This window comes from Arctopsyche grandis, chromosome 1 (genome assembly GCF_051622035.1).
Source record: "Arctopsyche grandis isolate Sample6627 chromosome 1, ASM5162203v2, whole genome shotgun sequence".
Classification (NCBI taxonomy): domain Eukaryota; kingdom Metazoa; phylum Arthropoda; class Insecta; order Trichoptera; family Hydropsychidae; genus Arctopsyche; species Arctopsyche grandis.
The window spans coordinates 25,794,059-25,810,954 of record NC_135355.1 but is presented as its reverse complement, the minus strand read 5'-3'; the positions used below and the strand labels follow the sequence as shown (position 1 = coordinate 25,810,954).

At 35.3% G+C, this 16,896-nt stretch overlaps 2 protein-coding genes across 2 annotated transcripts in view; one reads left to right on the top strand and one right to left on the bottom strand.

Moving 5' to 3' along the window:
- Window positions 1-375: 375 nt before the first annotated feature.
- Window positions 376-11,731, bottom strand: LOC143918702 (uncharacterized). The gene is made up of 2 exons (XM_077440701.1): window positions 11,590-11,731; window positions 376-1,164 (listed from the first exon to the last, which is right to left on the bottom strand). The coding sequence occupies exon 2, from the start codon at window positions 854-856 to the stop codon at window positions 404-406; it is 453 nt and encodes a 150-aa protein (XP_077296827.1). The 5' UTR covers window positions 857-1,164; window positions 11,590-11,731; the 3' UTR covers window positions 376-403.
- Window positions 3,677-16,896, top strand: part of LOC143918683 (uncharacterized) — a 56,259-nt gene continuing 43,039 nt past the window's right edge. The window contains exon 1 of the mRNA XM_077440660.1: window positions 3,677-4,253. Coding sequence (XP_077296786.1) covers window positions 4,246-4,253 — 8 coding nt within the window. The 5' untranslated portion in view covers window positions 3,677-4,245. The remainder of the gene's footprint in view (window positions 4,254-16,896) is intronic.

Here is a 16,896-nt window from a genome sequence, read left to right as displayed (position 1 = left end):
GGTTTGAGTGCAAATAAAAGTTATATTTGAGACATTTATACATAGTCCATATATATTTATACATATTTCATTTGAATTTATCTTTCGCATCGGTTTCATTGAATTCTTAAATTTTATACTTTTGTGAACTTTGATTATTTATAAAACTGACTGTAATATAAAATATAATTATATATTTAGATATATGTAGCTTATTGGTTATATATATTTATTTAATAGTTTTTGACCATTGTGGCATTACAGGAAGAACCTAATGCGCCACAATGGCCTACATTTGAAAAAGATATAAAAACAAGTAAACTGTAAATAAAGGAAAAAAGTGTAGGCGGGGTACATGTGTGTTGACCGTATCCCGGCCTAACGAAACACTGTTGTGCTAGTTTTATAAAGTTTTATTGTTTGCCTATGGTTGTACAAAGGTATGGTATTTGTGGGCAAAAGTATGTCGTTCAGCGGTCTCTGGATATGGTAGAGTGTCGCTGGCTCGGCATTCAGCTATGTTCAGAAGGTCTCTGGATGCGGCAGTGTGTTGCTGGCTCGTTGTTCGGCTATGTTCGGAAGGTCTCTGGATACGGCAGTGTGTTGCTGGCTCGTCCGGCTGGTTGATCTTCCAAGTCCGCGTAGTGTAGTGGTGGCTGGTCAGGAGCTGTATGTTGACTGGTCTGCTGCTGTGTGTCGACGCTTGCTGCTGTGGGTCGACTGGCGTTGTTTGGGTTGTACCTCCTTTTATAGTGTTTCTGGAATCACCTGATCGATGGTGGTGGTTTGTTGATGCGTAAGCGAGGAATGCACTTTTGTCGAGGCGTAGAATTTTCTGGAATGATTGATGGAAGTGGTTGTTGATGCGTAAGCGCATGTGGTTGTTGATGCGTAAGAGAGGAATTTGCTTTTGTCGAGGCGTAGAATTTTCTGGAATGCTTGGCGCCGTTCCGCTCGATGTAGTTTAATGGTGGCGGCGTGTTTCGACCGTTTTGGTTCCACTCGACTGGTAGAGGCGTTCCGCTTGAGTTTAATATAATGGTTGCAGGTGTGCGACGTCTGGTTTTCGGGAATGTATTCTGCGTCGCAGTAACTGCTTTGATGAATGTGAGTTCCGCAAGGAATGTGGTTTGTTGTTGCGGAATATTCTCGAATGTTTCGATGACGATGACTATGACGAGATTCCTACAAAAGCAAAAGCAGAAAACATGGTAAAATAAAATAATAAAAAAAAAGTAACAAAAGGAAAATAATACATCATTCAGAGAGAAAAAAAAATAACAAAAGTGTAAAAATCAAAAATAAAATCTATAAATCCCATTCTTTGTTTACACTGAAAAAAATTAAAATAGTTTATAAAAATGTACAAAGGAGAAAGAAAAAGTAAAATAAAATAAAACAAAATATGAATAAAAAATAAAATCACAGCGAGGCCCAAATGGAAGAGAGTAGATTAAGATTCCACTCATTCATCACATTCAAATTAAGAAAGTAATGATGAGCGCAGGTTACCAGATAAATATGTTAAGATAATATCCGATAATCTACGCTCTCCAAGGTGGAAAATATCACATTCAGGGACAGCAGCAACGATTTCATTGAGAAGTCGAATAGCTCTTGGAATAGGAGCCATTCGAAAAAGAACTGTGCGAGCAGCAGGTACAACCATCAAATGATGATGTCTACCACGAATATAATTATTAGGGACATAAAGTCCCAACTGTTCCAGCAACAACGGGCATGACGTATTACCACGCAATAGCTGGAGAACGAAACGAATTAACGAGAAGTTTCTCCGAAGTTCAAGGGAATTATACCCAAGCATGCCCAATTTCATTATATTATATGGGGCGTATGGAGTGAAACGACGGAATTGTTAAGGCACGATTGTTCAATGTGATGGGCGGGAAGGAAGTAAAGTAGCAACGGACCAATATGGCTGAGCTGGTCCCAACTCGCAGGATGGTGACCGAAACTCGACCATGTCATAGAGGCGCCAAAATCATATATGAAAGTATCCATTTGCAAAATGCAATGCTGTGGAAAAATTACGAAATGAGGATATAATTGAATTGAATGGTTTTTTAGAAATTAGGATTTTCGTTTATGCTTTTTGTTTTATAATGTAACGCACTGGAATAGTGTTCAGTTATTTTAAAATAAAGATGAAATATTGAATTATTTTATACATTCCTGGCATAAAATAATTTGCATAGAAAAAAATGCTTTAGATTTAATTTAAATGATATTTGAAAATCTTTTTCGTTATTAAAAAGCTTGACAAAAAGTTGATTTCATTTTTTTTTAAATCACTGCTTTTACCTATTTCATATAATTATGACTCTAAAATATATATTACACGAACGTATGTATCTACGCGTTTGGTCATACTATAGATTTTTGTCTTAACTACCCTTTTTTTTCTAACTTATATCGAAATCGATTCGTATTTAACAGTTTTTGATCACTGCAATTGATCCATATAATTTAAATTTGTATATGAAAAAAATAAATATTCGAAGAAAACATTCATAAAATTTCTCATTCTTTTTTTACAAAGTTATTCTATGTTTTACTTAACTAATCATTCAGGCAATATTCCTACATTTTTCCGATCGGTTTAAAACTTTGCCATTTTTTTTAGATAAACGTACAAATACAAAGACATAAAAATTGTTTTATTGTTAAAAAAAGAATTGATGATTATTTGAAATCTTATTTAGACATAAATGGTATTTTTTTTACCATTATTTTAGGGAATGGAGAGGGGTTAAAATATAGTGAATTTTCGTGTTATATACATATATATCAACTGGTCACCTTAGGCAGAACCTGCGGACCGTCCTCATAAAAATATTCCGTGTGACCACTCGTACGTAATTATTAAGTAAAATAATATGTGAAATGTGTTTTGATTATCCACAGCGTTAATCTGTTCATCGCTTATTGTCAACTCGTTCGATGCAATTGGGAGAAGTGTGTTATAACGAGTTGACTCGACAAGAGAGTTTGCCAGTTTAGTCACTCGTTGTTTGTAACTTGGCAACGTCCGATTCACGTACGAGTAATTGCAAAGTACCAAATTGATGCATTCGGCCCGTACACTCGTATCGTATCAACTCGGTGTAAAGGAAATGTAAACGGACTACTAGTCATATGTAAACCAGTCACAGGACAACCGGTCGCTCTAGATCGGTCACACGTGATCACCCGTCACACTAAAACTGGTCACACCCTAAAATCAGTCAACTAGTTTTCTCGTGACCGATTTTAGGGTGTGACGGGTGATCACGTGTGACCGATCTAGAGCGACCGGTTGTCCTGTGACCGGTTCACATTTGACTAGTAATCACCGAACCAAAGGAAATTCGGAAAATGGTCGAACGGCAATGGTCGTAGTTCGGGTCAGCTTAGGAGCAGTCAGTGTCGACTGGCGACAGTGGTGAGTGGTGAGTGGTGTCGGAGTCGCGGAGTTGCGGACGAGTCCATCTTGTGCGGCGCCTCGGCCGGCCGCGCCCCCCCCCCGCCCGCCCCCCTCGGCCGCCCCCCTCGCCCGCGCCCGCCGCCCCTCGCCGCCCGCCGCCCCGAGACATGGGACGTCGCTGCGCCGCCAGCCCGCTCCCGCCGCCCCCCTACGGCTACGGCTACGGCTCATGAACAAGCGACGGTGAGCATAACAACACCGACACACTTGCCACTCGCACACCGACACACCACACCACCACACCACCACACCACAAGCACGGCTCGAGACTTGGCCCCCCGCGCAACCCCGCACCCCGCACCACGCACCCCGCACCCCGCACCCCGCGCACAGGAATGTGCAACGGTCGAATGTGACGAGTGTCGAGTCGTCGAGTCGTCGAGTCGTTTGGCTGGAAGGGTCCCTCGCCCCTCGCCCCTCGCCTCCCCCTCTCCCTCCCCCGCCCCCGCCCCCACCCCCGCCCTCCGCGCGAAGCTCGCTGTGATCGTCCGTAATGGCGATGGCCGTTTCACCGTCGGTCGGGCCATAGTATTTTGGTGGCGTCTCGCTCGCACTCGTGCGCTTTCGTGCGGGTGCGAGAGGGACGCCGACACTCGCCGAATCCGGATCGAAACTGGGGGGCGCGCGTGGTACGTTCTTCGCCCGCGCGCCACCTGTTGGGTGGCTCCCCCTCCCCTCCCCCTGCCCTCCCCTCCCCCGTCAGAGCTGTCGCTGTCAGCTGTCACTGACCTTCTCCAGCCTCTCACCAGCCGATTTGTCACACGATTTGTTCGCGCGAAGATATGCACTCGTAATTGTCCATCTTTTATCATTTCCCATGTTGTGTGTTATCATCTTATCGTCTCATGTGATGAAATATATTTTGACGCAATTTTCACCATTTGGAAATTGTCGCGAGGTTCATACATATATCTGTATGTATGTAGTTTTTTTTTTTTATTATTTAGAATCGGTCGTCAGAGAACCTTCGTCGAACAGTGAGCCAAATTGGGAAAAGTTTGGAACATATTGTTTTGTTAACATGTAATTAGTTCTAAATTATGATTTAATTCATTACGGACCCGTAATACGTACACTGTGTTATTGATCAAATTTCATTCAAAGGCCGTCAACACGGTGTGTTTTCAAATCCCTTAAATTTCATATTATTTAAACTTTCATTCATAGATATGATGCCGACATATGTTCATCCGAAATATCGATAAATAAATTTAAAAAAAAAATTTATGGTTTACAGCTTGGTTAAAAGTGAACCTGGTTTTTATAAAATAAATGATTTAAATAATTAAAAATGTTGAAATCCGTTAAATGATAGTAATATCATTATTATTTTTTCATATTTACGAACTGTGTAAAATTCCAGCTTTTCTTTTCCCTCCGAGGAATTTATCAAGAGTATTCTAAAATAATAATATTCAAAGATTCCTAGATATCGTCTTTAACTGGTTACTTCTAAAATTGAATCTATGATCAACAGCAATCACCACAGTTGGAGAAATACTCGTCTGATTATTTGTAAGGACGAAGATAACTTTAAAGAAGCTGTATTAAATTTAATTGATAGAAAGGTATAATCTATTATTTTGTGAAAAATACGGATTCTCATAGAGAATATTCAGGCAGTCGGGCAGATTATTGAAATTTAGAAATGAATACAAGAATTGCCGTGTAGTTTATCCGTTTAAAATTTTTTAGACGTTTGGAACATTTAAAATGAAATATATACAATACACCTATCGATTAAATTCTAGAAAAAAAAACCAATAAAATACATAATGGTAACGGAATTTATGACAAATTTTGTATACATATATATAAAACTCGCATCCATGAAAACAATATGTATTTGTATATTAAAGCCGAACCAAAATTACGTTTTATCGTTTTATATTGCCAATATTACGTAAAGTACAAGTGATTCTGAGAACTACACTTAATCATGCAAAGTGCCGCATGCGGCTCAGGAGCTGGTTTAAACTGTCAAACATATTTGGTGTATTGCTTTTATAAAAAATAGTTTTGTGTATAATTATCTAAAATGCCGATTACTACATACTGTCCCATAAATTATGTAGTTACAGTGTACATCCAAAAAATATAACAATATTAGTGTATTATATAAATTGAGAATTGAAATCAATATATTTGTTGCTTTTAGCAGTAACTTTCATTCAACATGGTTACATGCTGAATGAAATGACAAGGAATGAAATTTTTATTTTAATAATATACAGCTAAATTTATCAATAAAAGAGGAATACAATGTGCCTAGCAGATAGTACATCTAACGGGAACTCCAGAATTAATAAAACTATATTTCATCAACGTTTTAAGATATATAAGCTCACATTTTCTTTCTTAGATGCTTATAACACAATCGTGCTAATTAATTAATAATAATACTGAAATATATTTTTTGCACACCATATACAATAACTGTTGATTCTTAGCAGAAATAATCAATCGTTATTAATACTTTAGTCAAATGATGTGTGTATAGCTGGTTGTGAAGAAGAAAAAATAAGGTAAAGAATGAAATTTTAATGGAATAGTCTTTGAATGTTATATTAAATGTGACTACGGATTCTTTCATATATAATAAATTTACATTTATTATAAGTGCCAAGAAACTGTAAACTTTCAAAATTAGGTGTCTCCCAGTATAGGAATCGGAATAGAATTTTACATTTGGTTCTACAACCAATTTGTTCTTTTTTTTTACAATATCGTCCGATAAGATGATTTATCATTATGGAAAATGCATTGCCCCGTTCTCATCAGTATGCTTAAATTTTTATTCAATTTGTGATTTGCCCATATGTTTGCATATTGTCTGAAACCTGTTTTCTATCCCATTTGTCCACTTTTACTGACATTTCGAAGTATTTTTTTTACTTTCATTGCTAGGTATTATTGCTCTACAGCTCTGTTTATTATAATGACCGCGACCTGGAGTGCATTGATATATATCCAAGTATTCCATGCCTCCTATGTAGATATCCACTGTTTATCCTGGTAAATATATTTATCAGTATACTCTTCATGTATGTATGTCTTACTCGACTTCGTCCAGTCGTTTGCGATGTGGTTTTACTGCACTTTGTTTTCCTTTTGGTTTTGTAAATGTAAGATGTTTCGCCGATAAGGTGTTGCCTATCTGCACAAGGTGTCCTGCCTGACGAGGTCTCGATGGTTTGACAACAACATGAGTTTAATGAATTTGACATCGCTCAGTAACCAGTTCATTATTATTCTATGTTTTGTTTTTTGTAACAAATTAAAACGAATTTTTAATTGTAGGTTTAAGAAATTAAAACCATATTTTTTCCCGGAAATTATGCATATAACGGATACACTGTTGGGTTCAACTGATCAACTGTTGAATCTCAGTAGAGGTTTCTAAATTATGTTTTAAACTAAGAATAGTGTTCCCATCTAAATTGAATTATATATATGTTTAATATGTACACTAGAGAAGGCATATTTTTTTCAAGACAATCTTCTTAATATTCTTCAGATTTTTCGATGCCTAAATCGAAATACTTGCTTTAGTGATGCTGAACACGTAAATATAGCTGTACACATGCGTATTTGAGGTCAATCACGTTTCAACAATATGTCGCTTAAAAAAGAAATAGCGACACTCTTGTTAGAATGTTTGTATAAAAATATTAAATAATCGCAATATCGATATCTTAAAAATTCAACCGATTGAAGATAAACAAGTCTTTGTACATTATTACAATTCCACTATTCTGAAAGGAGATACAGTTTATAATGTTAAAATATTTTTTTGTCATATTTTATTCCTACTATTGTTTTTCTTTTACTCGATATTTTTTATTTCTAATATAGAAATTTCTGGTCAGGTAAATATAGTGCAGGAATGGGACAACAAGAATTTTCATAAACATATGTCTGTTCAATTCTTATCCATTCCATTTGTTATTTCCACCTTTAGCATGTGTGGCTAAAAGTGACTTTTCTTCAAAGCCTTAAATTTTACTTTAAATATAAATTATCTATACATTGTGGACAGCCAAATAAATTATCTATTGATTTTTATTGGGTCTACCTACAACCTAATATATGTACGTAGTTGAGGCCGTTGGTATATTCAGTCTTTTAGTGTACATTTGTCCCGATTTCATTTATCTTTGTTTATTACATTTGACATAGTTTAAAATTAAGTGATATTTGTTCAAAGGTAGGGAATTAATATTTAATGAATTTTTCTAAGCTCATTAATTTTCTCATCTAAACTATCTTGTTTTTCCGTTTATTATAATTTCAATATAGTTCATTGTTTTATTTGGGTTTGTGATTCAGCTGCTACAAATACTCAATTATTATTCATGGTTTGTAAATATGTATCTTGCAATCGATTTTAAATATTATATTATTTAATTTTGATGTTAACCATTATATATTGTGAATTTATATATTGGGATGCGAAAGCTTTAATCCTAAAAACGTCATTTAGAATTTCGATAAATAACAGTATGTATGTATATAAATTGCGATAAACCTAGATTGACAACAAGTGTACATATTTATTATAGAATAATCTTTTTTTTTATATAAAAAAAGTTACCTAGTTTTTCTGTTATAAATGTACGTTCATATCGTGAATATTGAGTTAATGATATTTCTCATTTGTGTAATCGTTTTTTTAATCGAAAAAAATTTCTTTGTCTGGAATATTTTCTTAACAATGTTTCATAAATAGAATTACAGAAATATGTATTATTTTACGTTGTGTTGCTGATGTTTATAATTTGACTTTGCATCCTTTTAAGATGGCGATTTTGTCATTTTTTTGCATTTGATAATACATATCAATATATTAGACTCTTCAACTCTATAGTCAAGTTTGAATGAAATTTATTAAACAAAACTTGCGCTATAATTACTTACGAATCTTTTTTACACTTATGTGAAATTGACCTGGGATATAGAACATTTTGAATCAAGTTGCTCAATCTTGCTACTTGACTCAACTGAAGTCCTGCATAGATTAAGATTATTTGTTCGTTTCGAGTCCTTTTGGGTCGACCAATTTCAATTTACGGCACTGCAGAGAGTGTTTTCTTGGACTACCGTTCTTTATATGTACTCTAATTCAATTGAGATCTTCCAGTTTAAAGAGTTAGTGGATCAATTTTTAGTGATTTCTTAAATCCGTGTTACAAATTTGATTCCATTACTTCCTTTACATGTGTGAACTCTGCATCTGACATATGTACATATATTTATTTTATTTTTATATAGATATATACCAGGAAGGCTTGACGGGAAGCCCCAATGCGCCTTCCTGGACAATTAATTACAAACAATGCAGCATTTTATTATATAAATCACTGTATTTCCAGAAGCTGAAGAACACGAAATAACATTTAATTAATAAATTAATTACAGAATTAATCCATTGAGACATCTATGCATTTAGATTTTGTACATAATTTTAACAAATTATACACACAATAAATACAGATGATTTGTGACAACAGGAAAGATGATTTTTTGCCAATTTTGAGGAACCGTTTCAACAATGATCAGATAAAATTTGCAAACCCTGATAAGAAACGATCGATTTGGAGTCACAAATACCCCCAAATCTAACCGGCAGTATGGCGAATCGAACCCATTGATCACTTGGTGCTAAACATACACGCTACCATTAAGACATACTGCTGGCTAAATGTATGTATGTATAAATATATGTATGTAATCCGTGAAGAAAACTATTACAGATACTCATTTTTCTTGAATTTCTCTTCTTTGACAATGACATTTTTAACCATTTGAGTGTTCACGTCCGAAAATTTCGCCAACATTTCCAACTAGAATTATTTTGAAATCCAATAGAATGCCAGTACAAAAATTGTAGCTAATCCAAACAAACCATAGATCACTACCCTAGATAACTACCGCCGAGGATTTCGAGTTTTGTAAAGGTGTGTTTAGACTCTCTAATATATCTTACAACAATATAAAAGAAGTCTATTAATGAATGTATTTTTTCAAAACTAGTTCCATCTTCATTGTTGTTAAAATGTAATGCTCACAATCTAAATGCCAAGTCACAGTTTAAAATACTCAGCAGCTAGGGATTTCCATCGGGAAATTCTGCTATGGTTATAAATTCAGAAATTCCGATGTAAACCAGTCTTTATAAACATTGACAAATGAATGACACGGATTACACGACCCATGTTCAATGCATTTAGCGGGTAGTATTCTTGTTTACTTTGTACATGCTCAAAATAAAATGCCTATCGGCGTTTTTCAGGCCTATGGACTTATTGGCAAAACGCCGATCGGCGTTGGTCAGCATCCAAAGGGTTAAGTGATTTCGTTAGGTTATTTTATTCTTTTGTGACGGGTCATAAGATGAAAATTTTACTCTTAAATATATATGTAGGATCGGGATGCAAGGAGTTTCAAATGATGCACTTGGATTAGATCACACAGTGTTTTATTGTACATCTTGAAGACGGGCATGGCCCAGGGCAAGTGGCTCATCTATGGTTAAATTTGCTAGGTAGCCCATAAACATTCGACCCATACACGCTCTGTACTATGAACCCTACACGATATAAACCAAATCCTACAACAATATATGTATATTTATTTTTAACCAAGCGACATAAATTTCTTCAACTCCTTGAATATTCTACGAAATCTTTCCACGAGCTCGTCTTCATTTCCACAAAATAAACTTGCAACGACGAAGAACAATCGTCTAAATGTGTCGCCTTTCACTCTGGGGTATCACGACGAGTACCACTCGGCGTATTTACTATTACGCCACTGCACCATCTACTACAATGCAACACCATCAGATGTTTCAGCTTGCTTACTCGTATATACATATTTACTATATTATCGTGTCACATTTGGGCGTTTAAAACGCATGCGCTTTCGGCATGTAGTAGTAGTAGTAGTAGTACATAGTAGTTATTATACATGGTTTGGGTATACGTCTAACTTTACATCTACCGATCGACTTTTACCCGCCGGTAAGCGGGTCTAGGTTATCACCGACCTATTCGAATCAGGCGTGACCTTGACCCTTTTCCTCTGCTGATCCTTGGTCAGGAGTCTGATCCTCTCGCGTTCCACGACTTGGTGGTAAAACTTTGACGAACCAATGTCGAATGTTATATGACATGAGTTGAGGCCGTGACACAAAAACGTTCTACGCCATACGAAAAGAAAAATTATTGCCAATATATCGTTGCGTTTTTGCTTGCGCGCTCGTACACTTGTTGCTCCGTAGTGTGTACCCATCATGCAAAAAAAAGTTTTAATGGAGACTGCTCGGAATATTTCCAGACGTGTAATATTGCGAGGGCTGTGGAGTCGTTGAAATTGAACACAAATTGAATTTTTTTCCCATTAGGATTAGTTTGCGAATATCTCTGGAGTACTAATTTAGAGTGGGGTATATTAATATAGTGAGTTGATAGAAATCGTTATAACGTTATCGACATGTCCGGTAGAAATGAGGAGAAAATAAATAGACAAATGAAACTAGGATGGAGTCCATTTAGGTGAATGAACGTCGTTTTTAAATAATAAAAAAATGCTACTCTGCCTGAAGAAAACGATCTTCGATCGATGTTTTTTTGCCAGTGATGACGTATGAATGTACACGAAACTTGGGCATTCAACCCTAGAATGCTGTATAAAGTCCAATGAACTCGAAGAAGTACGGAATGCTGTATGCTCGGAATAACGAGAAGAGACGGAAAACGGAAACGAATACGTGGGTGAGGAGTATGACAAGGGTAGTTAATATAGTGGAGAGAATGAATAGATCGCAATTACAATGGGCGGGTCACTTTTTTAAAAGAAAGTGCTGAAATTGTACCCGACATAATGTAAAAGGGTGGATGAAATTAGAAAAATGTGTGATGTGAGAGAGATGAGAGTTGCGCAAAACAGAGACGAATGGAAGCGTGATAGAGAGGCTTCCATCCAGCGGTGGATGGTGAATGACTGTAAATGATGATATGATGCTTATAAAATATACGAATTTGGAATAAAAGATCTGAGCGAATAATCCTTCTCAATTTGACATGAGAAATAGACAATGATAGAAAGATCTCAGATGTGCATACCTTGGGTATCGGTGAGTCACTCGTTATTCTATATTAATATCCATAATAATAATAAGTAAATACGACTTAAACGCGAAAGCTGAGCCAGAGTCGATCGATTTTCGACGACTCCGACTCCGACTCCACAGTCCTGCACATACATACTGCGTAATTTCGACGCATTTAGTTCTGGGTGTTTACAGGTGTATGTAATGTAATGATGATAACGCCTTTTTGTAATGACTCCGAGATGACTTTATGTCGTCTAATCGCGTAAAAAAGTCTTAAGTTTTATGATTAGTTCGATGCGGTGATAGATTGGCAGGTTCGTTTCTGGAGCCGTCAACACGGACCGGTATGGGAAGTCACGTGCCTTGTCTTCCAAAATTTGGGTGTAGTTGCACGTGCAGAAACCGACAAGTTTCTCCTACATTTCTTAAAATATTGGATTCACCGTTATCGATCACTGTCAAACAAGCAAGGATAAAATATTACCGAAAACACTCCAGGGGGCGATTTTTGGGACTGTGTACCATGTATATGGGCTGCGTTTTTTTCGCATGTTTAAAAGTATGTATCTAAAAAGAAAAACGTACCACTCAGTGTGTGTTTTGCCCTTAGTAAATTGGATTCGAATCACTAGTCAATTGTCGATCATACGATACTTTTGTACTGACGAAATTGCTTCAAAAGTTTGATTAATGGTCGTTAACTATATGATCAATTATCCGTCCTTCATCATTGATAGGATATGAAGTGAAAGGTGAATATATTGAACCTGAAAATTGAAGCGGTGCCATTCGGGTGATGATGATGCATCGTGAAAGTTCCGATGCGCGAGATTGTGTCATTGAACCTTCTATGTATGTCCCGATACATATTTAACCAGTGAAAGTATTTGACGCTTTTCAGTTTTCAATTGTTCAATTTCCAATATTCTCTTCAGGGAAATGCATTTCTACGTGGGTTGTGTCCTGTCGCGTAATAATGTTTTAGTATTTGGTATATTTGTATATTATATTATCGTCTCGAAATTGTCTATTGTAAGTGTTGATTCAAGTCGTCCAAACACCTGATTACATAAGCACATATCAATTTTATTATTATGTTCAATTGGGATTTTATAAAATTGAAATCAACCGTGTGCCGGATTGATCGTCGCATTGTTTACATTTGCGCGGCTTCTCGACCTCGATAGATAGCTTCCGAAGATATGTATTGATGTGTGTATTATTGAGTTTTGAAATGCATGTGCACGCGTTGCAGTTTATGACACATGACGATATTAATTCGCAACTGTTTCATCCCGTCGCTGGTCTTATCAATAACGCCTTTCGTTGATAAATTATTTATTACATACATGTAACGTAATTAAACTTATACTTTGTGGCGATACTTTGATGTGTGTTCGCAATCAATTTATGCGAATTGAGCGAAAAATTCCTAGTTTGCTGTCGATAAGTAAATTGAGCGGTAATTTGTTCCATTGCGTTTTTGAAAATCTTCGTCAAATGAGATTTTGCAAAAATAAAACTGCGCCATGGAAATGGAAATCGGAAAATTGTTAATTGTTATTGCTTAGAAAATATTTTGTCTAGCTACGAACTAGGTTTGTGTCCGGATCAATCAATATTGTGAACGAAATCTGTATTATGTTGCCCGCCGTTAAAAAGGCATATAATTGTCCAGCATATTGCTCAATCAGTCGAGCGATTTTCTGGGTGATTTAATTGATAAATTGCTCGGTGAACGGCCTTTTTGTTGGTAGTATGCGGTCTATCTTTATGTTAAACCTGTAAGTGGTGCGTATTATCGGTATTGAAACCAGAGCTGTAGAGTCGCTTCGAAATTTACCGACTCCGACTTCAACTTGTTCAACTTCAATTGTCTGGCCAATGCATAAAATTGTTATTCGTAAATATAATAGTGACTTTTAAAATATAAAAAAATGAACTAAAATTTACATGTAACCCAATTTATTGAATTATTGGTAATGAAATACATACATAGGTATAAATAGAGAGCAAGTACATTCATAGTTTATATGTATGAATTTCATAAAAAGAAAGTATAAGACAGAGGAAACAATCAGTTTTGACCACAACACGTCATAATATGTACGTCCAATTCAAAGATTTTATTTCTAGTTTTAATTCATGATGAAAACATTGAATTTCAAGTTATTAGTGGATTTATGTGGAGACTCTCGTCTAATAAAATTGGAGATTCTAGTTGACACATACCGTAATACTATTGATTTCAGAAAATAATAAAAAGGAGTCGGTTGATTTTTTGCGACTCCGATTTCACAGCCCTGATTGAAACGCCAATTACAATAGTTCCTATACTAATATCTGATTGATGTATCTCGAGAATGTTTGAAGTTTAGTAGCTTAATTGCACAGGTGTATATATCTATATACATATATATATATATATATATATATATATATATATATATATATATATATATATATATATATATATTTTTTTTATTTTATTTTATTTTCAGCATTTACACTATTGCATTTTTTTATTTGAAGAGCATGTAGTAAGCTACGTTACATGCCACTAGCTCAAACATTTTATTGTGGGGTAGCGAAATATTTACTTCCGGCGTTTGTAATTTTTCTGCATTTTAGTGGTTGGTTTATTCAAGTATGTTGGTAGGTACTTTTGAAATCTCGACTTCTGACTGAACACTCCTTCAATACAGTGGAGCTTGGAAATGAATTCTAATCGACTAATAGTATAAATCGAGATATTTGAACCCCTTTTACCAGCTTCACTGACTGGTGTGACTTATTAATTTCACTTACTGGTGTGCAAGTGGCACAATATTTGTGTGCCGATTTTGAACCACTTTGATATTTTACTGTCATACGGAGGCTAGCTCTAATTGAGTTTATTCATTTTCTGATGAGTTTAATCATCAGGATCGACTGTTAGATCGACGTGATTACAGCTGCCTATGCTGCTATGCGCCTGCTCGCCGCCTCCCTACTTATGTAGCTTCACAGGTTACATAGTTCAACAGTTACTTTTTTCACACTATCTCATATGAATATTATTATAACAATTCTTGAAACTCTCAAGATAAAGTTGTTCACATAATTGATGGGACTTACATACATACATAGGATGCCGAAGTGTTCCAGTCTTGATGTGTCAAGTTCAACAATAATTGTTCGACGACAGTAAATCAAAGAAGCAAAAGTAGAGAATATTAAACGCTGATATCAAATAAAATCATATTATTATCATAATACAACTTCGGTCTGTTCCACTTTAGACAACAGTGTCAAAAGCGTTTTTTGCATTTCGCCATAACCTCGCGATATCCTTCGCTTTGTCAGGTATGTTTGTGTACGTATGTACATACATACATATTATGTGTATTTTATACATGATATATTTTTGCGATACGAAATTGTAACATCTGTCCGAAAACGGCAATCTTACCAGATAAACATTTTTGTATGTTTGTATCTATAATACATAGACAAACATGCATGTATGACGGGCAAATATAGGCATTATGTCGAAACGTGCACACGATAAAACAAATTTCGTGTAGTATTTATAGTTAGGCGATAAACAAATTTTACAATGCGAAGGTGGGTAGGACAGAGGACAGACGTCGAAATTGCGATTTGAATCCACAAACAACATGGTTTTTCAGGTTTTTGGTCCTGGAACTGTCTGTCTCCTCTCTGGATCGTGTTGGTTCGCCTATTTTCGCCCTCGGATAGACCTTTAGTGCTTGTTTCGAAACGTATTAAGCATATACCGAGGTACATAGATGTTAAAGTTGTTTGGTACCTAAGTATGTACAAATTGGAGAGCTAACTCACTTCCAGTGTTAAATTGACTCACCTAGCAAAATGCAAGCGGAAATATGCCACCGCAAATTATGCAATTTCTGACTGGTTACACCCGTGGTACGTCGACGGCTTCGTTTCAATGATGTACATCGCTAAATAATCAACTTACGTATACCGAGACATCGTCCCTTATGCTTCAAGAATATACGTATATGTATATATATATATATATATATATATATATATATATATATATATATATATATATATATATATATATATATATATATATATATATATATATATATATATATATATATATATATATATATATATATATATATATATATATATATATATATATATATATATATATATATATATATATATATATATATATATATATATATATATATATATATATATATATATATATATATATATATATATATGTCGGTCTTTCGTGTCATGCGGGGAAGACGTGCTTCTGCGTTCTTCCCGCTATTACTCGCTTAAACCCGGCTATTGCACGAAATTTAATCTAAAAATTTAACCATCTAATCACTTATTTTACTAATTGCATCCTAGTATAATTTAAGTGTAAAAATAAACAGACGATCGGCCGTTAACAGCGTTTTTAATATCAGTGATTGCGAAAAATTTTGTGTTAATTTTGTGTCAGTTACAAAAGCGTATACGAACGAGATACATCTCCCTACCTGAATACAAAAAAAATAAGGGTCCCTGCTCGCCAGTCAAAATTCGGTCCCACAGAAGCAATAAATCTTCCACATAATTGCTTTCAGACAAAAATTTTTAACGAACTTTACTTAATAGAATAATAGCAAACAGAAACGGTGTTTCCCAACTGTCTAATAGTTCTTTTTCATATTTAATTTATATTAAAGTAATTCGTGTAATTTTATATTCTTTACTAAATTTATTATTAAAATATTAAATTGCAAACCGCACTCACATATATAAATCCGTTGTCTCCAAAGAGGCGTCTCACGATAAAGATCTGTAAAAAAGTAGTATAACAATTGCTAATCTATTATTATCATAACTAACTACTTTCACTTACAAAGTAACCCTGTTAAATGGCATGTAATAACTCATAAGTGATCCAAGTGATACCTAGGATGACTATCTGTCAAAGCTGACCACAGAGAAGAGTCTATGGCGGTAAGAACTCACTCCTTGAATGGAAATCTCTCTCAAGTACCGCCTTTTTCTCAACACATCTTGGATAAATGCGAGAAAAATAATATCCAAACCTCCAACAAGGTAAGAGTGACGATGGATGATAGCTTAGCTAATAGAAACCTGTATTTAGCCACGTACAATGTAAGAACGTTATCGAGTGAAGGAAGTGTGCTTGCATTAGAGAATGAATTAGAAAATATCAAATGGGATATAATAGGACTTAGTGAAGTAAGACGAAAACAGCAAAACCAAATAATCGTAAAAAGTGGTAACTGTCTCTACTGGAGAGGGCTACCAA